Source organism: Rattus rattus, chromosome 1, assembly GCF_011064425.1.
Source record: "Rattus rattus isolate New Zealand chromosome 1, Rrattus_CSIRO_v1, whole genome shotgun sequence".
NCBI lineage: Eukaryota > Metazoa > Chordata > Mammalia > Rodentia > Muridae > Rattus > Rattus rattus.
The window spans coordinates 201472581-201499467 of record NC_046154.1 but is presented as its reverse complement, the minus strand read 5'-3'; the positions used below and the strand labels follow the sequence as shown (position 1 = coordinate 201499467).

General features: G+C 43.2%; 1 protein-coding gene across 3 annotated transcripts in view; it reads left to right on the top strand.

The window, feature by feature from the left end:
- The first annotated feature begins 15021 nt into the window (after positions 1 to 15021).
- Positions 15022 to 26887, top strand: part of Mon2 (MON2 homolog, regulator of endosome-to-Golgi trafficking) — a 74563-nt gene continuing 62697 nt past the window's right edge. For 2 of the 3 annotated variants that reach the window (XM_032913259.1, XM_032913251.1), the window contains exons 1-2: positions 15022 to 15547; positions 25120 to 25183. In XM_032913259.1, the coding sequence (XP_032769150.1) occupies positions 15437 to 15547; positions 25120 to 25183 (175 nt within the window). In that variant the 5' untranslated portion in view covers positions 15022 to 15436. The remainder of the gene's footprint in view (positions 15548 to 25119; positions 25184 to 26887) is intronic. The other variant, XM_032913243.1, reaches the window with a different exon arrangement.

Here is a 26887-nt window from a genome sequence, read left to right as displayed (position 1 = left end):
AGTTATTTTCTGTGTCTTATATGATAGATAGATAGATAGAAGATAGATAGATAGATAGTAGATGATAGGTAGATAGGTAGATAGCAAAATAGAAATAGATGTTAGATGATTGGTAGACAAATAGTAGATGATTGATTGATAGATGATACTAGATAGAAAAATAATAGATGCTTCATATATAGATATATAAGTACATAGATGATAACTGGTAAATAGATAGTAAAGAGAGATCGATGGTAAATGGTTGGTAGATAGATAGTAGATGATAAATTGATGATAGTAGATAGAGGATAGATAGATGATATAGCATTTGTAGGTATACATGCTATATACCTATAGATAGATAGATAGATAGATAGATAGATAGATAGATAGATAGATAGATAGATAGATAGATAATAGTCATTATATCAACCAAACTATCTTAGGTGATGAGAAGAATGTAAGGGAAATAGACATTTAAGCCACAAAAATATGTGCTATAAAGCTAATTTTCTAGTTTCAACTATGTCACAGTTTGTTCATTTGAGAGTTTTTTATGGTGGATGAACAAATTCAACTTTCTGTGTATTAAAGAACTGGGAACTATTTCACATTCCAAATAACTCCAGCAACTGTTTGTTCTTTGTGTCAGTGACCGTGAAAGTCAGGCTTTCTTTGTCAGCTTGTTGACCACTAGTGTAATAGGACCACACATGACTAATCACTGGGTACATTTGTCACATTTATCCATTCAAAAAAGTGAATTCTTAAAAAAAAAATGGTTTTGGGAAGAAGAGTTTTCGAAACTGAAATTTTTTTCCTGTGTCCTTCTATTTACAACTTATCAAATCCTTCTATAATATTACTTAATAAATAAATCACATTGCTATATCTAAAATATGGTTAATAAAAACAAATAAGGGAAAATCGTGTTTGAAGGCATCTTTAATGCTGGCTGAGTCCAGTCATTAGAATCCCACCTCTCAAAATGGTCTGTAACTTTTGAGTTTAAACAGGTTTCTTTGCTGTCCACACCACTGCCCTTTTTTTTTCTTTCCATCTTTATTAAATTGGGTATTTCTTATTTACATTTCAAATGTTATTCCCTTTCCAGGTCTCCAGGCCAACATCCCCCTAGCCCCTCCCCCTCCCCTTCTATATGGGTGTCCCCCTCCTCATCCTCCCCCCATTACTGCCCTTCCCCCAAGAATCCCGTTCACTGGGGGTCCAGCCTTGGCAGTCAAGTCCTGTTTCCCCTTGGGGAAATGAGGATAAGAACAATTATAGCAAGGGGCTTGAGACCCCATATGAACAACAATGCCAACAACCAAAGCTTCCAGGGACTAAGCCACTACCCAAAGACTATACATGGACTGATCCTGGGTTCAAGCTGCATAGGTAGTAATGAACAGCCTAGTAATGGCACCAGTGGAAGGGGAAGCCCTTGGTCCTGCCTTTAAAAAGAATATCTATAAAGTGGTTAAGACAATGGCAGCTTGTATGACCTTGGATACCTGTTTACTCTACCTGGCACCTCCTAAGGGTCATATGGATTTCATTAAGGAACCTCATCCATTCAGTAAGGAACCTCTCAAATAAAAGTGGGGAGGGTAGCTTCCGCTTTTCTGTTTCCTCCTAATTCTTCACAGCTGCCTATGTCTTCCTGTCTTCCAGTGGCTTAACAAACATTTACTGAACTTGACACTATTTTAGGCTGATTAAATCTGAAATTTAAAAGTCTTGTCCTTCTATTCTTGCCATATAATAGTCAGTACTTAAGCAGACTAATGCAAGGAATGAGCTGAAGAGAAGGGAAGGCAGAAATACAAGGTATTCTAGTCTAGTCTAGTCAAGTCTATTCCATTCCATTCCATTTTGTGCTATGCTAAGCTATTCTAGTCTAGTCTAGTCTATCCATGCTGCGCTGCGCTGCGCTGTGCTGTGCTAAGCTATTCTGGTCTAGTCTAGTCTAATCTAATCTATTCCATTCCATGCTATGCTATGCTAGTCTAGTCTGGTCTGTGCTGTGCTATGCTATGCTACGCTATGCTATGATATGCTAGTCTGTGCTATGCTATGATATGATATGCTAGTCTGTGCTATGCTATGCTATGATATGCTACTCTGTGCTGTGCTATGCTATGCTATGCTATGCTGTGCTGTGCTGTGCTGTGCTGTGTTATGCTATGCTAGTTTGTGCTATGCTAGTTTGTGCTATGCTAGTTTGTGCTATGCTGTGCTATGCTATGCTAATCTATTCCATTCCATGCTAGACTAGGCTGGGTAGGCTAGTCTGTGCTGTGCTGTGCTGTGCTGTGCTGTGCTGTGCTGTGCTGTCCTGTCTCTGTCCCTCCTCCTCCCTCCTGAAGAAAATACACTAGGAAATTGATTAGTGAGGCTACAGGAGGGTGCAGTTTTTTGTTTTTGTTTTTGTTTTTAATTAAAAAGTGAGAAAGTTAGCAAATGATCATCCAGTAGTCACCAGTTCTGACCAGTAGGGGGTAGTAATGTCCAGCTACAGAGACTTTCATGGTTCCACTGCTCCTTGCCAGAGCACACAGAAGGTCTGATCGCTAACTTGATTAGGGTTGGATCTTCAAGTATTTAAACTATGCTGTTGGTGCATGGTGGCAGGGGGAGGGAAGACTGTTAGTTTTGTCCTGTTTGTACTGGGGAATTGCGTCTACTGATGCCAATGTTACCCGTGAAAGTCTGCCTTGCCTCAGATCTGTTGTTTTTTGTTGTTGTTGTTTTGTTTTGTTTTGTTTTGTTTTTGTGTTGTTTTGTTTTGTTTTTTACATTCATCAAATATTCTCAGCTGTGGATACGGAAAGAGCAAATCATTCTCTCCAGAGAGGTAGTGACACCAGTTGCCCAGCCCTGGCTCCTGACTTCGTATTTAATTTCTTTGAGTTTTTGCTTAAGAAGTTTGCAGAAAGTAGCTAAAGGCTGGGCTAGTCAGGAAGCTACACCTGCTAGGGTCTGGGGACAAGATGACAGTGCCTAGCGTGACAGTAAAACCCAAGGACAGCATCCTGTTCCCTGAGCCCCATGTTTCTGCATTCACCACAGCCAGACAGAGGCTGTGCGCTGCCCAAGAAAGCTTAGCTCAGATGTGCGCACAGAAGTTGTTTGTCTTGTCTGGTGTACTGCACTCTGGAGGCAGCAGGGGCGGAGGCCAGCTTGCTCCAGAGCATCCTGTCTTAAAACAAACCAAAAAGAGTGTGTCTCTGTTTCCAGGGAAATACTGTTTCTCCTTTTTAGTGACACTGTTTCATGTAAACGTCTCTTCAGCTTTCTAGGCAGCATATATGCCTAGCATGTGGAGCGTTTGTTAGTTTTCATTTGTGTATTTTAAGCTCTTCTTTAAATTTTCTTTTTTCAAAAAAGACTTCATTTAAAATAAAAAGATCTGGCACAGAGAAAACTTCCAATCTTTTGTTCCTTATTCATCTTGACGGTTTTATAGTCTTTCAATTTAAAAACTTAAGTCACGTGGTTAAAGTAAAAAATGTTCAGCATCGCATACTAACTAGTGATAACTGATGGGTCTCAAACCCGGAACAAACGGCCAACAGGTGCCTAGTTAACATACCAAAGCGGACAATGTCTCCCAACCTCTCTCAGTATCAGCGTTAGGGAGGCGTCCTGGCAGGCATATCCTGCCCCCTACCATAAAGTCTCCAGACCAGGAACTGGTCTGGCCCCTCCCCCTCCTGCTTTGCCCTATTAGCCCAGCCATTTTGGCTACACCTATCTCTTGGCCTCTTGGCTCCAGGTCCCTCCCTCTTCTCTCACTCTCCCCGCTCCTCCTATTGTGGCATCTGGACCCTTCCAGATGTTTCTGTCTCTGTCTCCCTTATTATATACAATAAACTTCCTCTCCATACCTAGGAGCAGTCGTCCTCCTTTGATAACAGTTTTCATTCAATAGCCATTGTCAGAGCTTTCATACTTTCTGTTTTTAACAGCGAGAGAGTGGGCTTGGGGACCGCAGGGTATGCATGTCAGAGAGAGCAATCTCCAACCCATGGCTGTTCTTTGCTTCCCAAGTCTTTGGCCCCTGGTCTAAAGTTACAGCCTTCTCTAGTCATGTGACTCAAGCTCTGGCCAATAAGTACAGATGTAATAAATTACACGCAGACGTAGCAAACTTCATTGAAGAGGGTGTTCCCTTCCTTCTCATCGTCTCCCTAGTTAGACTGGGAGAGTTGGCGACAGAACAATAACACAGAGGACTTTGTGTTCCTGATAGCCTGAAAAGGGATGGATGAACCTTACTCTATGTGGGTGGGGGCCAGCCCTGGGCTGGGGCTCCTGGGTTGTACAAGAAAGCAGGTTGAGCAGGCCACTGGGGCAAGCTGGAGAGCAGCACCCCTCTGTGGCCCCTGCATCAGCTCCTGCCTTCAGGCTCCTGCCTTGAGGTCCTGCCCTGACTTCCCCTCATGATAGGCTGAAATAAACCATTTCCTCCCCCAGGTGACTTTTAGTTATGGCGTTTTATCACTGCAATAGAAACCTAAGTAGGACATTGCCCTCCCCTTTTTCTGGGTCAGGTTAAACAAACATGGTTGGTCTAAGAAGGCAGCATCATATGCACTGATCAATTGATATCCTAAGCGACTCTCTTACTTGCAAGGTCCCTGCCCAAGACCCTGTTGAGGTGAACAGACTCTACGGCAATAGATTGATAAGATCAACTCTTTACCTAGTAAATAAATATCCCTGTCGTCTCTCCATGGATGCTAAAACATTTCTATTGGTCTCCTTATTCCTCTGATTGCCTTTTGTAAAACACCTAGTCTCCTGTATAAAGGAGCTAGCCACACCTTTTCTAGAAACTGTTTTGCAAAGCAACTGCCTCAGACTTTACACTTCCTGAATGTCTGACTTTTGCAACTATTTTAATTAGATAGCAGTATTTGGAAGGAGGGGCCGTCTGAAATTTTAGTTTGTTACTTTGATATCTCATACAGATACACTCTAATGGAGGGTGGGGGGCAGACTTCCATTTCAGACAAAAAGCCATTGCAATCTGTCTTGGCTTAACAGTAACCCTTTCATGGGCTACTTTTGTGTGTGTGTGTGTGTGTGTGTGTGTGTGTGTGTGTGTGTGTGTATGCATGTACATGCTTGTGAGAGTATGTATGTGTGTCTCTGTACATGTGTGCATGTGAGTATGTGTATGTGAGTGTCTGCAAATGTGTGTGTGCATGCCTGTGTGTGTGTGTGTGTGTGTGTGTGTGTGTGTGTGTGCTGACTAGCCTTATGTCAATTTGACACAAGCTAGAGTCATCTCAGAGGAGTGAACCTCAATTGGTATGCTGTTGGGTCCTAAATCACAGTATCTGTTTGCCTTTGAATGTACTGATCATGACTCTCTGAAAAAAATTCAATATATTTGAATTGTATAGCCAGGAAATTCAATGTAATTCCTTGTCTGTTTGGAAATATATTAGTCAAAGAATTAGATCCTTAATTACAAAGAATCGTAGTTTACTTTGATATGTAGATGATCTTCTTTGTGCTCTTATAAAATTAGACTTTGATAAAAAGAACTGTTCAACTTTGGTTTCTGAGAGTTTTGGAACAATAAGTATCTCCACAAAAAACCTTAAATCTCTCATAAAGGGCAAACTATTCAGGACATACACTACCTCTGGACTCTAGTGTTAGTAAGCTGTAGAGTTTAGAGCACTGGTTCAATTACAGTTGACCCATCAATACAGTTCCTCATATTGTGGTGACCCACACCCATAAAATTATTTCCTTGCTACTTTGTAACTGTAACTTTTTTACTGTCATGAATCATAATGTAAATATGTTATGCAGATGGTCTTAGGCAACCCCTGTGAAAAGGTCATTTGATCCTCCAAAGGGTTGCAACCCACAGGGTGAGAACTACTCGTCTCTAGCAATGGGCTTTGGCCTCTGGAAGAAAGGGAGCTCTCTCAAACATAGGACCTTGTGCTTGTTAGTCTTCATGGTCAACTTGACTAGATTTAGAATCATCTAGGAAACATACTTTGAGGTGTGTCCGTGAGGGTGTTTCCATTTTTAGCTAAGGAGGAAGGATCCATCTTGAAAGCTACTAGGGTCTCACGGAAGAATGAAAAAGGAGAAAGGGAAACACACAGGAACGCTGTGTTCATCTCTCTCTGCTTCTTGATTGGTTACAAGATGGCCAGCCACCTTGCTCCTTCTCCTCTACGAACTATATTCTTGAACTGTGAACCAAAGCAACCCCTTCCCTCTTTCCTCAAGTTGTGGATACTGTGTTACAGTTTCCTTGGTTACATTGTAACAGTTTCCTCTCAGTTTGAAACATTGTACCAAGCCATGAAATTGACCAGATTTACTAGGCCCTTCCTTTTCAAGAACAAAGAATAAAAGACTACTGAGAGTCGCTCTCAGAAAAGCCAGAAAAGCAACCCAGAGAAGGCTCAGAGCACCTAGGTCACCTGGAAAGGACACTGTCCAGACTACTGAGCTGCCTGCAGGTATGTAATGTCCTCCAGGCTCCCAGCCTTGGGAGCCGACATCTATGCTGGGGTGGATTTAGGTGATGAGGCTGTCTGCAAATCATTTTTGCTCCTATAAGTAACCCTTCACCCAGATTCCTGAAAGTAACCCCAAGGTTCACCAATGTTGGACTTGGACGGCATCACTGCCGTGTTCCATTATAGACTCCCTATTCGGGGTGAATAGCCTCATGTATGTGGTGTCTCCCTCCCCATGTCCCCCAGAAAAGTCTGTCACACAACATACAATGAAAAGAAAAGTAACAAATAGAACATGGAGAAGTTTTCAAAAGCTAAAGAAACTACCTTTATTGGCCCCAGCATTGGAGACCCCTGATGTAAAAAGCCTTCTATAGACGTAAAAAATAGCATGGCAGAGTCACGGTGAGGCGTGGCATTGGGAGTCCACACCCCCAATTTGGGGACAGCGTCAGACTTGCAGCTTCTCCCTCCCAACAACTCGGTAGCTTTCAGGTGAACGGGTGGCCTAAGCTGTGTTGGTTGTCACCCAGGGATACTCAAGGTCTCAATTCCCCATCAAGTTCAAAGCGCCCTTCAGATTGAACTGGAGAAATAAGAACCACACCGTCAGAGCTGCCAGCAATTGGCCTCCGCATTTGCCGCATGCTGACTCTGGCAATCTTGCAACTATGTCCTGCCATATAGGGAAAGCCATGCCATTTCTGTGAAGAAGGCACGGGACCATTTTCTCTAGCAGGCCTGACGTAAGCCCGAAACAGAGAAGTTTACAACTGAAGTAGCTGCATGAGCAAATGAGGCAGGAAAGCAATGTGTGCAGAACTGTCTTCATGAGGAAGCCACAGTGTCTAAGCCCCTTTCATTTCCCCTGTTTAAAAAAAAAAAAAAATCAGCCAGCAGAATCCACCTTTACAACAGTGCTGTCTGTTTGGAACACTCTGCGGGTGCTTGGGAGGGCTGTAAAGCAGCCAGTGTTCGCTTCAGCACCTGTGGGTGCAGCCCCAGATGCAGCCGTTCCAAGCAGCCTGTAAAGGGTTTTATCTGCAACCATTGCTCAGACCTAAGAGGGGCACATCTCCTGGTGGCTTATAACTGAGGGATTGCCGTGCCTGGTGGAAAAGGAACAATGGTATGATTGTTGTTAACACGAACCTTTGTTTGCACAGACGTTTGCTGTGATTGCTACAGACACCCCCTTTCAGGCTACACCGCCAAATTGTTCGGCTATTTGGTGAGCCTGCTGGGCAATGGCCTCTTGTAATGCCTTCTTTGGCAGTGCAATGTTAGGCCTGACAAAAGGTTTACTTACAGTGGGATAAACTGGGCCTCAAAGCAAAGCAAGCAGCCGCCGCAGAGAGGCAAGCAAGTCGGGCTGGGAGCTCTACAGAGGAGTGGAAGCAAGTGGCTGGCAGGCGGGGCCAGGAGAGTGGCAATGTGCTCAGTATCATGTGTGAGCTGCAGAAGAGATGAGGCTTCTCCGCTGGCTGCTGATGGTAGCAGAAGCAGCAGTAGCAGCAAAGGGGGCTGTGAGTGAGTGGCAGCACCTCCCCAGTGGCCATAACCATGGCAACAGCCATAGCAACAAGAAGCTGCTCCAGTCTGAGAGGAAGAGGGACAGAAGCAAAGGGAACTGAACTGGCAGAGCAAGGCTGAAATCAAGCCAATAAGATGAAACAAGAGTGCAAGAGCTTAGAATAGAACAGAAATAGCAGAATTGTTAAAGAAATGCCCATTCGAACAAGCATCCGTTAAGTATCTCCAGAGAATTCGGTGATAAAATGAGAGTCAACATTTGTCCTGTCTAATAAGCAGTGCAGGGACAGAGATGGAGCAGAGACTGAGGGAATGGCTAACCAATAGCCAGCCCGACTTGAGACTCATCCCATGGGCAAGCGCCAATCCGTGACACTATTAGTGATATTCTGCTATGCTTGCAGATAGGAGCCTCATGTAACTGTCCTCTGAGAGGCTCCACCCAGCAGCTGACTCAGACAGACAGAGACACCCACAGCTGAACAGTGGGTGGAGCTTGGGGACTCTTATGGAAGGTTTGGGGGAAGGATTGAGGACGCCAAAGGACATAGGAACTCCACAGGAAGATCAACAGAGTCAACTAACCTGGACCTTTGGGGCTGTCATAGACTGAACCACCAACCAAAGAACATACCCAGGCTGGACCTTCCCCATACTCATATGTAACGGATGTGCAGCTTGATCCTCATGTGGGTCCTAAACAACTGAGGCGGGGTGGAGGGTGGCTATCACGAAGCTGTAGCCTGTCTGTAGAACGTGGAACATAGCTGGGCTGCCTTGCCTGGTCTCAGTGGGAAAGGAGATATGCCTAACCCTGCCGAGTTTTAATGCACCAGGGTTGGGGGGATAGCAAGTGGAGGCCCACCTTGGCAGAGAAGGGAAAGGGGGATGGGAAGGACTCTGGCGGGAGGAGTGGGGGGAAGAGCGTTCGGGATTAAATTAACTAATTAAAATAAAATAAAACCCTCAGAGCTGTGAGCAGGTTGCTATGGATACTGTGTTTCCATCTCTACCTCTCTAATACAGGAAAAATCTCCCGGAGATGGCACCGGCTCCCCTCCCTCTTCTGTTTAAACGTTTGTTGAAACCCTGGCGCACAGGTGATGGGCTTGGGTGGCCACTGCTCCCTCTTTAGGGCAGAGCTGTTTCTACAGCTTTTGTGTTCAGGTCGCCAGCTGAAGTGATGACTTCAGGGCAGCCCAGAGAAGACAAGGTTTGAACCCTTTGTCACCACCCTTCCTCACAAGAGGGACCAAGCTTTGATGTAGCGATGTATGCCAGGCGTCCTGATCGTCCCCTTCCTCTAGTCCCAGCACTAGGGAAGCAGAGGCAGGTTCTCGGAGTTTGCCTCCAGCCTAGAGAACATGGTGAGTTCCAGGATAGTTAAAACTTTGTAAAACCAGTGCCCAGTAAAACCTTCACACACACACGCACGCACGCACGCACGCACGCACGCACGCACGCACGCACGCAATGTGCGTGGTGGTGGGAGCATGTGCCATGCCATGCATGTGGAGGTCAGAGGACAACCCCACAGAGTAGCTTCCTTCCTCTGTGTGGATTCCAGAGACCTAGGGCAGGAAGTCGAGCAGTTAGTCATATGACATCTGCAACCAGGGCCAAATCCACAATAAATTCGCCATTGCTTGCAAAACGCCTCAGCCCAAAGAGCTTTCTTCACTGTTATACAGTTTGCAGCTCAGCCCAAGAAACGGTGTGACCTGAAGGGCAGGTCATTCTTACAGTAACTAACAACATCAAGACTAACCCCCACAAACCTGTCCAACCTGCTCTAGATAACTCTCCTCCTCCTCAGATGGTTCCAGGTGTGGCAGGTGAACATTTACACTACCCATCACTTACGGTACATTCCGGTCGGCGTCAGAGACTAAATCACTCTTGGACTAGGTGAGAATCTTACCTAGTCTTTGAGAAAGAGACTTATAGAAACGAGGTGACTTTTAGAAAGGTAAATTCAGAGAGGGGTTTAGTGATGACGATGAGAAACATAATACTGGACCACTAACAAGAAACTCTGTTTTAATCAGAGCTCTCAGCAGTATATGCTTAACCCAACTGTAATTCAGAAATGCAAGCGCTTCACACTGTAAATACTATCTAAGATGTGATTATAGGCCCCCAATGGGTAAGTAACCATTTACACATTTGGAGGTAAGGCTTTTTGTTAACTTACACAATGAACTTCCGATCTAGTTTCTTCACTACAGATAACGGTAGTATGCTCCATGGGAATTTATCAAATTGACCACAGAAGCTAATGATCCTAATGAAGATGTCATCTATCTAGCCTAGCATCCTCTACATCATGGACAAATGACTTGCATTCTATTTAATGACACGGGGGGGGGGAGGCAGTCCATCAAAAGCCGGAGCAAAATTGGAATTCTCCACCCATGTTCCGTATTCTGAATTGCTTAGGCTGTTTTTCTTTAGAAACGGGAATATGATACATAACAAAAGTGAGTCTACTGGGGACAGAAGTTAGACACAAAGGAAAGGACAGGAGGAAACTTTTCAGAATAAAAGGACATGAATGTGTTAGAAGTTATGAAGGATGAAAAGACGGAACTACAGTCATCTTAGATATGGCAGGTGAGGTAGCAGGGAGAGTCATTTGCTCAGATAGTTAGGCAAATAGATATGATGGTGTTCCTCTGCAGGGAGAAACCTGAGGCCCTGATGAGGCATCCGGGTAAAGATGTCTATGGTCGCTTGAACACTCATGTCAGGACCATGTTGTGAGTGACTATCCTCCAAGCCAAGCAAGCAACATCTTGGGGGAGTTTGGCTGTGGCCCTGTGTAAAAATACCTTCTTGGCTGTTTACATTCCCTCATGGGGGGGTGGGGGAGGGTCAGAAGACCCTCACCTGAGTATCCAGACTCTCCAACTCTGCCTTAATTCTGCATAGCCTCCGTGGCCTCTGAGGGGTTTATACTGGAGAGGGAAGCTCCCTCTCCTCTGCTACATTAAAGCCCTCCCCCGTTGGGTAATGGCTTTCCAGGTATGAGCTTTTGGTGGTAAGAACGTGGCAGACCTGTAATGACCCTCCCCCTACTAATACGCTGTAAGGAAGCCCAATAAACGTATTAGATGAGTATTAGAGATCGTGCCTTGGTGTGTTTAGGAAGGGTAGACACTACGTATATCTCCACTTGCACAGGACTTTGAGTAACAGCCTGGCATGACAACTTTCAGAAATAGCAAGGCGACAGGCTGCTGTTATTGTCTTATTTCCACAGTGTTGAATTTAAGAATTCAAGTGAGGCTTTGTTACATCAGGGGAGGGAAGGACAAGTGATTTGCTCATGTCTAACTATCCCTAACAGTCACATTCTGTACTTTATAACTGAGATGGATGAGCTCGCCCGCTTAGGCACACTGGTGTCTGGGGGTTACATACAGAGCCAGTGTGGTTCTCTGTGTAAAAGTCGGGGGAGCCCGAAGACCATTTCATAATATCTGATGCCACGCGTTGCACTGAAGAGTTGGAAGGTTTAGAAGCTCACACTCTCACTCACAGCTGATACTACAATGAAGTCTTGGGTTCATCTCATACATGAGCAAACTCAAATGGTGGAACATTTCTGTTGATATACATTGTGCACTGGCATTTGCCAATGTGGGGTTATAAAGAATAATACAAGTAGGGTAGCAGTCATCAAAATCATTGCTGTGAATAACGTCACTGAGAGAATAAACTGAAAAGAATGCAGAGGGTGGAATTGTGGGAAACAGCTGTATCTAAGGTATAGAAAAAAGAACATTAATAATGTTCAAACCTGCAGGATTGGACAGATATAAAATTAGGTTGAGTAACATTTGCATTCTGTCCTTTGACTGAGACAGATATTTCAGAATGACATTAGACAAGTTTTTCTGTTATAGGTGAATAATTGCTTGTTGTTAAATAGATAAAAGTTCAGGGACCTAGTGGCAGCTGGCAGTAGCAGGGGGAGAGGTGCCATTTTCTTCAGTGGTACACCTACTGGAAAATAGCCCATGCTCCAGAAATAATCTCTTATCTATACTCATGCATGCAATCTTAAATTCAGTGACACACACATGCACATGTGCACACATGCACAAACAAGCACACATTTATGCAGATATGCACACATATGCACACATGCACAAACAAGCAAATATATATACACACACATGCACATGTGTTCACACACATGATATGAAAGTTAGAGGGAACTTCTTGGGGAGGAAAGTTTCAGCAGAGGGAAGAGGAATGAGAGAATGAGACAGAGCAATGTGGATGGAAATTATTAAAACCTACTATACACATATATAAAACCGACAAAAATAAACTCATCAAAATAATATATGTTGCCAACCCGATCGGCCAGTACAAAGAAAACACAACTCAATTAATATGAAAACAATCTAGCGTCTAGATTGGGCAGATCCAACCTACACTGTCCTATTCCTAGCTCCCAAATCCCTCATCCCTTGCACCTTTTATTTGCCAGGTCTCCAGCTTCTCCTTCTCCCACAACAACAATCTCCTCTCTTCTTCTCGCTTCTTTTCTTTCCCTCTCCCGACTCCTCCCCCTCCTGACTCCTCCCCTCTCCTGACTCCTCCCCTCTCGCTCCCGACTCCTCCCTCTGCCCAAATCTTGAGCTCTTGCCTTTATTTTACAAATTCAGAGAGAACTGCAAGGCAAACCACAACAAATATATTCTTTACAAATGGTTGTGAGCCACCATGTGGTTGCTGGGAATTGAACTCAGGACCTCTGGAAGAGTAATTGGGTGCTCTTAACCGCTGAGCCATCTCTCCAGCCCCAAAATAATATATTCTTAAAAGGAATCAGGAGAACAGGTAGACTTTCCATTTTCAATGTGAAGAGTGGACATTAAGAAAAAAAAAAAGAACCTCACTTATTATGTTTCGACATCAATGAAGAACTAAGTGAGTGATGACCAGGGAAGACTCTTCACTTTCTAACATCAGTTTAAAGCATATGTCTTTACTCTCAGCTCTGGAGAGGCAGAGGCAGAGGCAGGCAGATATCTGTGAGTTTGAGGCCAGCCTGGTTTATATAGCTTGTTTTAGGCCAGCCAGAGCTACACAGTGAGACCCTGTCTCAAAGAAAACAAAAAAACAAAAACAAAACAAAACAAAACAAAATTTCAACTTGAACTCCTTAACTCTACAAAGATGTCAAAGATGAATGAAAATTATTTTCAGTAAGTTGTGTCAAAGCTATTTATAATACACCCAAAATATTATGTTAGAATCTGTGTTAGTGACCCAGTTACTAGATCATTTCAGAAAACTTCAAAATACAGCTCCCACCTCAAAGAAAATAAGACCTAATCTGTTCTGTAGCCAAGTATGAATGACCAAGACCCAGAAACATAGATTCAGGTTGCCCCCAAAAACCATCTCCAACACAGTAGCACTTTCATAAAGTTATTATAGCAAAGCAAATAAACTCTTTAAGGATTATTTATTTATTATATATGAGTACACTGTAACTGTCTTCAGACACACCAGAAGAGGACATCAGATCCCATTATAGATGGTTGTAAGCCACCATGTGGTTGCTGGGATTTGAACTCGGGATCTCTGGAAGGGCAGTCAGTGCTCTTAACCACTGAGTCATCTCTCCAGCCTGCAAAGAAACTCTTAAATCAATGCATTTTACAAATGCATTAGTGCAGTGGTTCTCAACCTTCCTAAGGTTTTGGCCATTTAACACAGTTCCTTATGTTGTGGTGACCCCCAACCATAAAATTATGTTTACTGTTACTTTGTAACTGTAATTTTGCTACTGTTATGAACAGTAATGTGAATATCTGACCATCTTAGGTCACCCCTGCGAAAGGGTCTTTCGGCTCAGAGGTTGAGAATATCAGGCAGGTGAATTACAACAAAACTAGAAAGTTTCTGCCTTGGACCTCAGGGACTGTCTCATAGTGATCGCCTTTGAGTCATTGGAAGTTAGGAATATGATGGTACATTCCAAAAATATCTCAAGGATGTGAGGTCTAACGCAATGATGACAGCAAAAGGATACTTGAGGGCAAAAGATAACCAAGACAATTAGATTCTGGACTTGCAACATTCCCGTTTCCCGTAATCAAGACGTTCCAATCAATCCGTTTTAAAGAATCCTTAACACAGACACGGCTTCCTCCTCTTCTATCCACACAGGCTGACTTTGCTCATCAGAACAATAACCTGAAATTATTTTTGCTTCCTGCTTATTTTACAACAGGGAAATGTCTTGGGTAAAAATAGACTCACCTGGATCATTGAAAAAGCTCACGTTAACTTTTGCCTTACGTTCATTTGGCACTTCTAATCTAATGAACTGGCTCCTTATTTGAGCCTTAATTACCTAGTATGTTCCAGGTATCAGTCCAGGAGGTGGGCGTGTGTGGGGGGGCGGAGAGATTGCAGAAACAAAGCAAAATAAAACATAAAAGGGAACTGTCCGCGAGGAAAAACAATAGGTAGAAGGGGGCGGGGGAGGCAATAAGGGGAGCAGGAGGAGTCTTGTAACAGATAAGGAAAATAAGGGACTACTCCGTAGTTAAATAAACCAAAGGTGATTGGTACAACTTCGCAGGACTGTCATTTAGGTCCTCAGGCTGGGGAGGTAGGAGCAAGATGTTGATTAGTGTTATAAGTCGGGGGAGGAGCTCAAGAAGGTAGACGTGAGGGACAAGACAAATTCATTTAAAAAAAAAAAAGCAAATATCTGTAACAGAAGAGAATGGAACGCAAACACACGTAGGGAGGAACCCCGGATCATCCCCAGGTTACCAGCTCGCGAAAAGGAAGCAGGACGCGCCTGCGCAGCTGTGCGGGCCACTTGCGTGAACCGTGGGGGCGAGGTCCGCGCTGCCCAGCTGGAGCGTGTCGGAGCTTCTCGCTTGGCCCCGCCCCTGCAGCGGCTCGCCTCCGGATTGGCCCGGACGGGGGCGGGGCCCGGAGCCCGGAAGTGCGGCTGACGTGTCCGGGCCGCGCTCGGAATTGTGGGCGACTCGGCTAATGGCGTCGGCAAGTCTGGGCACCCTGAGTGGGCATCGCTGAAGCTTGTGGCCAGTTCGGCCGGTGACGCCCGCCGTGGCCGGGCCCTGCGGCAGCGGGAGGGACCTGCCCGTCTGGTGGGCTCCTTGGCCGGTGCCGGTGGAGCCTGGTAGGGCGGCACGGCTGCGGGCAGGTCTCGGCGAGCAGCCTGCGGCGGTGCGGGGCGACGCGGGGGGAGCTCGGGCACGCCTCGGGGGACGCAGCCCAGCTCCGGCCGTGCGCCCGCTGTGCCCTGAGCTCCGGCTGCGAAAGGCTGAGGAGCCACCGGCTCGCTGCTGGTCGCACAAGCAACTGACAGTGCTTGCTTGGTCGCTCTGGTCCAGATCGGCGGGGACCCCGGGGGGACCATGTCCTGCACCAACAGCCCCGAGGCTGTGAAGAAACTGCTGGAGAATATGCAGAGCGATCTGCGGGCCTTGTCACTAGAATGCAAGAAGAAGTTCCCACCTGTCAAGGAGGTATGCCTCAGACGACGTCAGGGGGAACGTCGCGAGCGCTCCCTGGCTGGTCCTAGTAGACCGGGTTCCTTTTCGATTCCCCAGCCCTATACTAATTTTCATTCCGCCAGTTAGGTTTAAGTTGGTGATTGTTCCACAAATGCTGTTTGTAGACTTCCTTTGAGAGTTCCAAGGAGATTTGATTTCTTCCATTCTCTTGTGTTTATTTCGGAAAGAAGTTCCTTGAGTGAACCGATTTAGGTGTATTGCTCGTAAAAATGAATATCCACCTCTGTAGCGGAATCTGTACTCCACACATAAGTGTGCATAGTGTGTGGGTATCACTCGCTTGGAAACATTTCCTTCTTGTCTGTGTTATTCAGCCTAACTCTCAATCTCATCGTTGCAATAAACTAGAACACAAACAGCAAATGGTCAAGGCCTACAATAACTCTGTTAAACCCCCCACAAGCAGTATTCTAGTAGGATTTTTCGCAAAACGAATGCACCTGAGTATAACCTCTTGGGTCCATACGTTTGCTTCTTCAGCTGTAGAATAGGGTTAAAATGTGGTACCAGTATAGGAGGCCGGGTGTGGTGGCCAAATTTTTATCCCCAGTACTCAGATGCAAGTGGATCTCAGTGAGTTAGAGAGTGGACACCGAGACAGCCTGGGCTACATAAAGAGACCTTGTTTCAAAAGCCGATATAAGGATGATGAGGAGGATGGTGGTGGTGGTGGTGGTGGTGGAAGATGAAGATGACGATGGTGGCGGCGGCTCACAGGAAGAGTATCTGCAAGCTCAGTGTATTCCTATAAAAATTTCCTGATACTGAATTGAAATATTTAGTGTAATCACTAATCTCTGACTTTTTTCTCTTAAGATTCCATTTTTTGTTGAAATATTTTAAAAACTGCCCTTTTTAAAATAATGTGGGGGGTTGGGGATTTAGCTCAGTGGTAGAGCGCTTGCTAGGCAAGCGCTTGCAAGGCCCTGGGTTCGGTCCCCAGCTCCGAAAAAAAAAAGAAAAAAGGAATAAAATAATGTGGGCTGGCTCGGCTGTTAAGAGCACTTGTTGCTCTTCCAGAAGTCCCTTGTTCAATTCCCAGCACCTACCTGGTTGCTCACAACCTTATATAATTCCAGTTTCAAGGGATCTGACCCCCATCTTCAGGCCTTCGAAGATACCAGGCACACATGTGGTGTACAGGCATACATACAAAGAAAACACCCATACAAATAAAAGTGCATAAATCTAAAACATTTAAAAAATAATGTAGTTCAAAGATAGGTAAAAATAGTTATTTAATTTTATTTTCTAGTTAATTTAGCTTAGTATATCTGCAGTTTAACATACTACTTGCTATTAAAAGTTACAAAGTGAGTTCATATTTTTCCACTTATAACTATATGCTTACTGTAACAAGTTTTATAATTAGAACTTGACTAGTAAAGTTTAGAATGTAAACTTATCAGGCATCTTGAAGTTTTCTGTGAGTGCCTGTTTTCAGGGAATTCCAATTTCTTTAATGAGCTAGTACCCAGGATGGAGCCCATAACTATCACTTTGAGGAAGATACTATGTTTTATTTCAGAGAACTACTAGTTTGCTGTGGTATTGATATTCTTTGTTGTCTCTCTATCATCTGTCTGTTGAAAGTTATAGCCGATAATTTTAAAGAATTAGGGTGTTTTACCTGGTATGATGGGTCACACCTGTAATTCCTGCTCCCAGAGTGATGAGGCAGGAGCGTGGCCATGAATTTGAGGTCAGCCTGGGGCTACAGAGTGGGATTCTGTTGAAATATCCCCAGCCCTGCACACGTGTGCTATTTCTCTCTCTCTCTCTCTCTCTCTCTCTCTCTCTCTCTACACACACACACACACACACACACACACACACACACACACACACACACACACCCCCTTACAGAGACAGAGAGGTTATTTTTACTGTAAGAAATCATTTAGAAAACATCAAATCCTACTGTAATTTCAGCAGTAATTTATAGAACTGTGGCTGTTCCTGGACCTATCAATCATGTTAAGAGCTGTGCATCCTCTGTGCTATAGGCTTCTGTGCTTTACCCTTAGAATTTAATTGATACCTTCTGTGGTATTTTTATTAGGAAAAAACACTCTTCCAACAGGTAACTTACAAAGTTTTAGAACTCACTCCATTACTAATCCTGAAACTCTCATTAAAGCTCCTTAGTTTCTACTAGATCACTGTGCAGATAGCGCTTAGTAATTGCTCCAGCCTTTGCAGTGCTGGCAAGCATCATTCTTGTGATCGTCTCTAATCTACGCTCTTGTATATGGTGCATGTCCCATAAGGATTTGCTGAATGAAAGAGTCTTACTGGGGCTGGACAGATGGCTCAGTGGTTAGAAGCACTGGCTGCTCTTCCAGAGGACCTGGGTTGATTCCTAGCGTGCATATGTTGCTCTTAACTCTAACTTGAATTGAAGAGGACGACGATGCCCTCGTCTAACCTTACTGGCATCAGGCATTTGAGATCCGCAGACAGGCAGACTCACACCTGGTGATAAGCACCTTTACTACAGAGTCATCCTGCAGACCCATCTCTCTATATCACAGAATCAGTAAAGCATAAATAACAATAGTGGTTCCAGGCTGTGTGCTTTCCAGCTTTCTGTTATTATTTGGCACCTTGGCAGAGGTTTTTTGCCTAAATCAGAGGTTCTCCATGGTAGAGTTTTGGTTCCATGTTCACTGGTAGCTGCTGAAGACCTGGTGACAGAATGCCTTTTATTGCCACAGCAAGGTTCTTGGGTCTTTCATTAGGGATCTGAGGCTAGGGTTCTTGCCTCTGTGTGGGTTCAGACCTCATTTTCAGGACCATGAAGAATAGAGGCTGGATAAGCTAGCTGTGCTTAGTTGAACGCTGTTTTAGTGTAGACGCTTATAATGTAGTACTGTTATTTCCCTCTTGATGGGTGGTCTTTCTCCTCATATGTGCAATAGAATAAATTCCTGTCTTATGGATTGAAATTATAAGAATAGAGACAAATGCATAAGTATTTGCATCATATGGATTATGGCATTGTGCTTTGATGACACAGAAGTGAAAGACACAGTCCATGGCTTCAAGTCATCTTGAGTCTTTTTCTCTCTTTCCTCTGAGGTAGCTTACTTTTAACCAAGTACAAAGTAGGTTTGTGCTAATAGTCCAGACCAGTTTATTAATCTCTTAAGAGTAAAACATGGCAGAAAACTAACAAAGATAGAAACTACCTTTCTTTTCATGAAGTTAACTTGATTGAATAAAATATAACTTTTACAAGTGTAGGAAACTGCATCTTTTAACATACCACTTTAAATGTTTTATAGCTAGGCACGCCTAGAATCTAGCACTTAGTAGGCTGAGGCAAGAGGATCTCAAGTTCCACACCAGACTGAGCTACCTAACAAGACTGTCGCAGAAAGAAAGAGTCCAGGTGTAGTGTCACCCACAGCACTTGGGAGGCAGAGGTAGTCAGGTCTCTGCGTTTGAGGCTATCCTGATCTACATAGTTTCAGGCTGGCCTGGGCTACATATCAAGATACTGTTGTGAAGAAAAGAATGAAATAAATCAGTAGTTCACTTTACACATGAGGAGGTTCAGAAGGTTCAGTGAGAGGGTAAAGGTGGATTGAATGTGACTCCCTGTGTATCCATCTGTAAGTCTCCTTTTATAATAGCATCCTGCAGAAAGATGCAGAAAGGTAACCCATTATCTGTCTACATCATTACTTGGGGCTATTGACCATTCCTTCCCCCTTGACAGTTTCTCATTTTGAGTTTTGTAGCACACTGTTAGTGTGTCTCCTCTCTCAGGAGGCCTGTTCTTTATGTGTGAGCGTGGTTTGTCTCCAGTGCTTTCCTCCTACTCTTCCCTGCACTCTGCCACTCCCCTTGCTTTTGGCCTTAGCATGATGCCAGTGGCTTTATCTGTGTCATCCACTCTGGTTTCCATCAGCCTGTGTAACACCTCTACCAGAATATATCCCACATAGTTCAGATAGACTTCTTGTCATTGAACCACACTCTGCGCACATTCCTATTCTTTTGTCTTGTTAATGGTTACATCACACTGCTTCTGTGACTCTGTGGCTGCCTTTGCTCTCCTGCTGCTTCCTGTCCTTACTAGATTTCTTTTTCTTCCCCATCTTCTGGTGCACTATCCTACACTGGGTTTTAACATGGTGCCTGACTTTTGGTACTTATCAATGACATAAGTAAATTAGCACTCTTGGTTGTTATTATTAAATTTCTTAGGATAGCACTCATACCTGCTTGATCTTCTACCTCTCTGGCTTCCTCATCCTCACACAGTTTATTTAGACAGCAATCATACGTTAGTCTTCAACATGCCCTGCTTCCACCTTTCATGCTCCGGATCCTCAGGGTCCCCTTTTCCCCACTGACTCCCTCCTTCCCCCATTTAGAATCCTGTCTTATATTAACTCCGCCCTGAATTCTTCTCAGCCCGTTTATCATGAGTGAGGTCCCAGATGCTTTCACTCCCCCATCCGTTTGTCCGTTCATTCCGTCCATCCACTTACTCTTTTTCTTTAACTCGTCCTTTTTACTTTCTGTTGTATTTTTGAGTTTTCCCCACTCTTTTGTAAGTAAATCCTAAAAGATTACAGTTGCATCTCACCTATCTTTCTAGCCACTGTACATAAAACTGTATGCCTAGGACTGGTGAACTAGATCCTTACTGAAGTTTAAAGTCTGAAGAAAAGGCTGGGAAAGAGAAAGGCACAATGTATGGATATTGCCATCTATGTGCACCCTGCATTCTAGTCTTCCATTTTACTTACTAAAGAAAGTTGATTTCTTAGAAACTGTGAGTTTGGAATAAAATGTCATATGTGCTCATTGAAACTATAATTTTCGGGTAATTGAATGTTACAGAATATTTTATTGGTTTCAACGTGTAATTGTTTTATGAGCATATTGTCCTTTAAGGGCTATTCTGTATCTTTTTAGCACTCTCAAGTGTGCGTTTGACTTTAGATCTTAGCATTTACCTGACATGTAAAAAGTCTTCAAGGCATCCCCATACTTCCTTTGCGTTTTATGAATACATTATATTACCTAAGTTGAAAGTAAATACATTATATTATCTAAGTTGAAAGTAAGTTAAATTTCACATTTTTTCTTTCCATAACACTGTGGTGCTCTATGAGTAATTAATTGGGAATTTTGAAAAATTTGTTTCAACTTTTTCTCATAAGGTATAAAAGATATATTTGATAAAAGCAGAAACATGAGTTTTCATAAAAGGAAGCAACATTTAAAGCCAGTTTGTGTTTATTTTTAGAATAGTCTCATGTACCGCAAGCTAGCCTTGAACTTATTATATAGGTGAAGCTGGTCTTGACCTCCTGAACCTCCTGCTTCCTTCACCTGCCTGTTGGAATGACAGACATGTGCCACCATTTCTAATTTATAAACATTAAAGAAAAGTAATCTGTAGGAGTTCTACTAATGGGCATATCCATTCCTTCTGTAGCAGACATTATTTTCCTTTCTTTATTGATAGTTTACATTCTTCACCCAGAACCCTCTGGATATAGACGAACTAATTGAATTCTATCTCCTGAGTGCTTTGTTGGCTTAATCTAGCTTGAATATTCTCCACCTTGGGCCTGGAGAGATGGCTCATTGGTTAAGAGCACTTGTTGCTCCTACAGAGAACTCAGGCTTGGTTTCCCTAGCATCCACATGGCAGTTCCCACCTGTCATCCATAAGTCCAGTTCCAGAGTATCCAACACCCTCTTCTGACCTCTAGGTATTGAGCATGCACATGGGGCACATATATCCATGCAGGCAAAGTACTTATACACATTTAAGAAGACATTCCACCTCTCCCCTCTACCTCATAAAGCATACTCTAGTTAGAAATAAATAAGAAGGCTTCCAGGTTAAAATCTACTGGAAGAGACTCAACTGTCTTCTGTTTAGTGCCGTAGAAATGCTGAGCTGTTGAATAAGTGCATTTCACTGCTGGGCAGTTATTTTTGTTGCAAAGATTGAAGGCAGCTTGAGGATGAACCTATCATGTAACAGATCAGAACCAAGATGAGAGTGACAGAGAAATAAACCATAAATCTAGTAGATTTGTGAATCCGTGGTCAGAGTTCTTGGGATGTTTTTCTTTCTGTAAGACAGCTCTCTTTTAAGTGAGTTTGAATTTTCATAGCATGTTAACTTTTCATTTAGAAACCTTTATTATGTAGCTACTTATTTAAAAGGAGGTGTGGTAAGCACTAATAGTGTCAGGGCTTGTGATGAATGGGGAAGCATTCCCAGTAAAAGGTCTGGACAGTACTGGAGGTGAAGAGCCTTTAGTGATGTAAGACTTAGATGTGAATAGCTGAAAACATGTCGCTGATGACGCTAAATCAGCACCCACATGGAAGGAACCTGCACCAACTTCAGCAGAGCATTGCACATAGAGCTGGGGTCTGGGCTTTGCATCTGGGACTGCAAATGTTGTAATTTTAAGAAGTTTACAGTTTCTTCCTTGTTTCTTGTTCCTGTTTGTTTTGTTTGCTTGCTTCTCTACCTCAGTGCTTTCTGCAGAATAGGAAGTACTCTGTGACTAAATTACACCAACCCAAAGTGGGTGTTCTTCGCTGTGTCTGTATATACTTAGGTTTGTCAGGGATGTAGCAGTTCTAGAAAAGTTTTCCTTTTAGAAGATTTCTCTACACTGCTTAATTTTTAGGAGCACTTTATTTATCTGTTTGCTCATTTATTCATTTATTTTTGCAGTGTTATGTATTGAACCCGAGAACATATGTATGCTGGGCAGCACACTACCACCACGTATGTCCCCAGCCCGTAATTCTGAGATACGCTAATAAGGGCGGATGCAAGTCATCCATTGACAGTTAAGCCATTGAATAATGGAGGACATGATAGGTAGAGAAAGTAAGTTTGAACCGAAGTATGGAAGTAAGAGAAAAACTCCAAGATGTGTTAATGAAACAGACTTTGTGTATGGTCAGATTTGAAGAAGCTCCCAGGCATGGTTAGTGGCCAGATGGGTAATGCTACGGCTCAGAAATAAACGAGGATTTGAGTAAGATGAAACATGGTTTACTGGCCAATGAGGTGGTGGTTCAGAGTAGAGGAGGATGGCGGTTTATTGTTTATTTATTTATTGTATTGAACTTAAGTATAAACACTCAAGTTGATTAAGTCCTGCTGTTTAGGATATGAGTCAAGAACAGAGATATAATTTAGGATTCTTAAGCATTTTGAAAATCATTAAAATCATAAAATTATGGGAATGGTCAGGAAGAGCTTTTGGAGTCACAATGAGGCCAAGGCTTTTCTGGGTGGTTCTGGGAAGGAATCAGAGAAATACAGTGACTAAAAGAGACCCTCAGCTCAAGTGTGTGGAGTGTAAATGCAGCAGAGTGTGAAGACTTCCTCCTCTTCCCAGCTCTCAGTGCCCTCAGAAACACACCCGCATAACCATTCAGGTCTTCTGAACTGGCAACTTGTCCCTGACTCTTCACTCAGCACAAAACACAGCCGTGTTTACAGTTGGTTTATGCAGTGAGTGATCATAGGAAAAACTTTACATTTTATTAAAATTACAAAAGATCTGTTTGCTTTTATATGTGTGGGTGTTTTGCTTGCATGTCTGTCTGTGCACCGTGTGTATTCCCATGGAGTCCAGAAGAGGCTGTCATATCCCCTGAAGCGGGTTTTGTTGAACCCAGGTCCTTTGAGAGAGTAGCTAGTGCTCTTAACCGCTGAGCTGAGCTGTTTCTCCAGTCCTCATCGTTGTTCTCTTGTCTTGAGCTAGTGTTTCACTTACTGCCTAACCTGGCTCAGCACAGGCATCCGTCCTCCCTCAAAGACCTCATTTTCTACAGCTATCTCCAGACCGCAACTTCAATTTTTTTCAAATCTTATTTTTAATGATGGTTCTTAAACACTTTAACCTCCCTTCTAGCCCACCACCCACCAGATGTAGTGAATAAGAAAGGATATGGGGAAGGGGAATTGTTAGAAAGGCTCTTTGGAACAACTCCCATCTGTGTTGTCTGGAAATTGGCAGTTCAGTTCACAGGTCAGCAGGCAGCGGCAGCTCCATCCTCTTGCAAATACTTGACGGATACACAGCAGTCCAGTTCAGTAGAGTCGGGATAGCAACAGTGGTGGCCTGACCTAACAGAGGCAGCCAAGCCTTGGCCTTGGCTTGTCAGTAGGAAGAACCAGGAGGAGTGCCAGGTTCTAGGCTGTGCCTCTCTCAGGGAAACAAAGATCAGCAAAGATGCAAAACCCACAAGCATTGCACCGCTAGCTGTACCAGCAGGCCAAGCTCTGTCTCTGTCCCTCCACGGAGTCCTAGTTATACCCTCCAAACATTACGTGCCCTCCACATGCCTTGCTTCAGCACGGTTCTTGGCTCTGCACGTGTATCCAGTCAGCCCCAGTACACTGAAAAACTGCAGCACACCAGAAGGTTTTTGGTGTGTTTCTCTCTATGGCTTCCCAACAAATGCAGCTCAACCACGCAGTACAAGGCGGACCAATACATGTGTGTTGTTAGCCAAGGATCCTTCATCGTGTGTCCTTTCACATGCTTGCTTTAGCAGAGCATCCTCTCTCCTGTGTCTGCTTCAGCACAGTGTTTCTTCACGAGTCTGCCTGAGCCTTTCTCCTGCATCCACTTTAACAAAACCTTCCTTCATGTGTTTGTCCCAGCAAAACATCATCCAACCAACTTTCTAAAGAACCCTTAAGTTTCCTCTTCACTAGACTATGTAGGCTATGCTAGCATTACTATGACTTTGATATATGTATTTTAAAAATAAACATGTTTAGTAAAATTTTCTAGCAACACATGTTGTAAAAAAATTGGGGAATGATGAAGTAGGTCTAATGTCTAAGGTAGCAATAGTCTGTGGTGATTCCTTAAATTTAGGGATAAATGTGACTTCCCCTTCTTTTCGTGTGTGTGTGTGTGTGTGTGTGTGTGTGTGTGTGTGTGTGTGTGGGTTTGCATTCATGACTTGACATTAGACTGTAGCACCCACATTGGGTGGCTTAACAAGCACTTATAACTCCAGTTTCAAATGACCCAATGCTCTCTCTGAACTTTATAGCTCCCTACAAATACATACTTTATAAATAAACTTTTAAAATATAGAAAGGAAAAAATAGAATTGGGCTGTTAGTTCATGAGAGTAATTTTACTTGATTTTGGGGCTTTGCAGTGTGTGGTAGAAAGGGGAGATGTGTGCAAAGAGGAAAGGAATCTCATTCTTCTCATTGGGTTTTTGTTGTATTTTTTGAATATATAATTCTGTACAGTGTTCAGGCATTCTAGGTATGCCTTAAGCACAGGATGGCATCAGGCAAAGTGCAGTTTGCATGTGAGTAAGCCAGATGACAGGGCTCTGTCATGTGGTGTGTGTGTGTGCCACTACTGGGTCTCTAGTGTTTGCAAAATAAACATGATAGTGACTCTTCGCACTTTTAATTTTGTATTTATTTCTCACACATAATTCTGTTTTTAGTAAGTTTTATTTGCTAATTATTTTTGTTCCCACAGGCTGCTGAATCGGGAATAATAAAAGTTAAAACAATAGCTGCAAGAAACACCGAAATTTTGGCAGGTAATTTTTTTGCATTGAATTCAATTAGTGGTGAAGATTTTACTAACAATTAAACAGACTCTTTAAAGAATGCCATCAGTTTTGAGCATTTACATGCACCTGAGTATGTTGTTCATGCTATAGAACATGTGAATGCCCCTCAATTGTGAACTGATTGTATTTCCCAGGGGTAAGCTATACAATTCCTTGAAATGAGAAACCTTAAAGCTTCCAGCTCCTTCGAATCAAGGATGCTCTTTCTCATCTTTGCTTTCTCCACCACCACCACTACTCAGTTGACACACTTTACCCACGGAGAATATTCACTTGACTGCTCTATGCTACAACTGATTGTTATCCTAGATTACAAGCTACTAAAATTCAAGAAGGCGTGTATAACATAAAAGTTACATTCTGCTTTTTAATGTATATTTTTAGCAGAGAAATCTATCAAGTTGTAATATCTTTAAAAGTTCTATATCTAACTCTTAGCCCAAACCCTGGTGATTGCATTTACCATGGCTGCTTTCAACTAGCATCAGTATGCATGTAAAACCTTAATCACTATCTGCGACTCTGTTAGTTTCTTAGACTTCTTACCTTTTTCTGTCTACATAGTCTTAATACTAAAAAAGTCTCTAAATAGCAATGAGCAAATATACTTCAGAATTTTTTCTGACATAAAAAGCAATTTACCTGTTTGTTTTAGTATAGTTTTATCGATATATGCATTTGTGATATCTTAAAAATTATTTTTTAATTTTGTGTGTGTGAGTGTTTTACCTGCATCACTGTATGTGTACCGTGTGTGTGCCGTGTGTGTGCCTGATGCCCAGGAAGGCCCAGGAGTAGGATCGGATCCCCTGGAAGTAGAGCTGCAGGCAGTTGTGAGCCTCCATCTGAGTACTGGGAACTGAAGTCGGGTCTTACCTGCCGAGCCATTCTCCAGCAGTGTGCTTGCTTAACACCATAGAGTACATTGCAACATAGTCCTTTAAAGTAAGCATTGCATAAGGATCCCAGGAGAAAGAAAGATGGCTGTTGTACTTCATCTTGGTCGCTGCTTCCTGGGGTCTTCCATTCCATTTACTCGCCTGCTCCCTCACGTATGTCTTCCTGCCAGAAACTTCCCTTCTAAAATGAAATGCTGTCTAAAACTAGAGCCAGCCTTTGTTCTTTCTTTCCTTTTTTTTTGTTAAAAAACAACTATTATTGATTAACAAAAAATAGAGGGGGAAAAACAGAACATTTGATAGGTGAACACTTTTAAGTTGATTTTTTTCACATGGACAGCAATTCTGTTAGAAAACTTTATCAAGCTTCTATCTTCTTATTTATTTTTTTTCTTCCATCTTTATTAAATTGGGTATTTCTTATTTACATTTCAAATGTTATTCCCTTTCCCGGTTTACGGACCAACATCCCCCTAACCCCTCCTCCTCCCCTTCTATATGGGTGTTCCCCTCCCCATCCTCCCCCCCATTGCCGCCCTCCCCCCAACAATCACGTTCACTGGGAGTCCAGCTTTGGCAGGACCTGTTGCTATTATTATTGTATTACATGGGAACACTGAGCCCTTCCTTAACGTAGGCTGTGAATTATATCACACACCCAGCCTAATATTATTTGGGTTTACGCTTGGAGTTTTTGTCTAATCATGAATTCTGACATAAAGGGACTGGAGGCCTTCTCTGGATCCATTGTCTCCTGGAAATCATGGTTGTG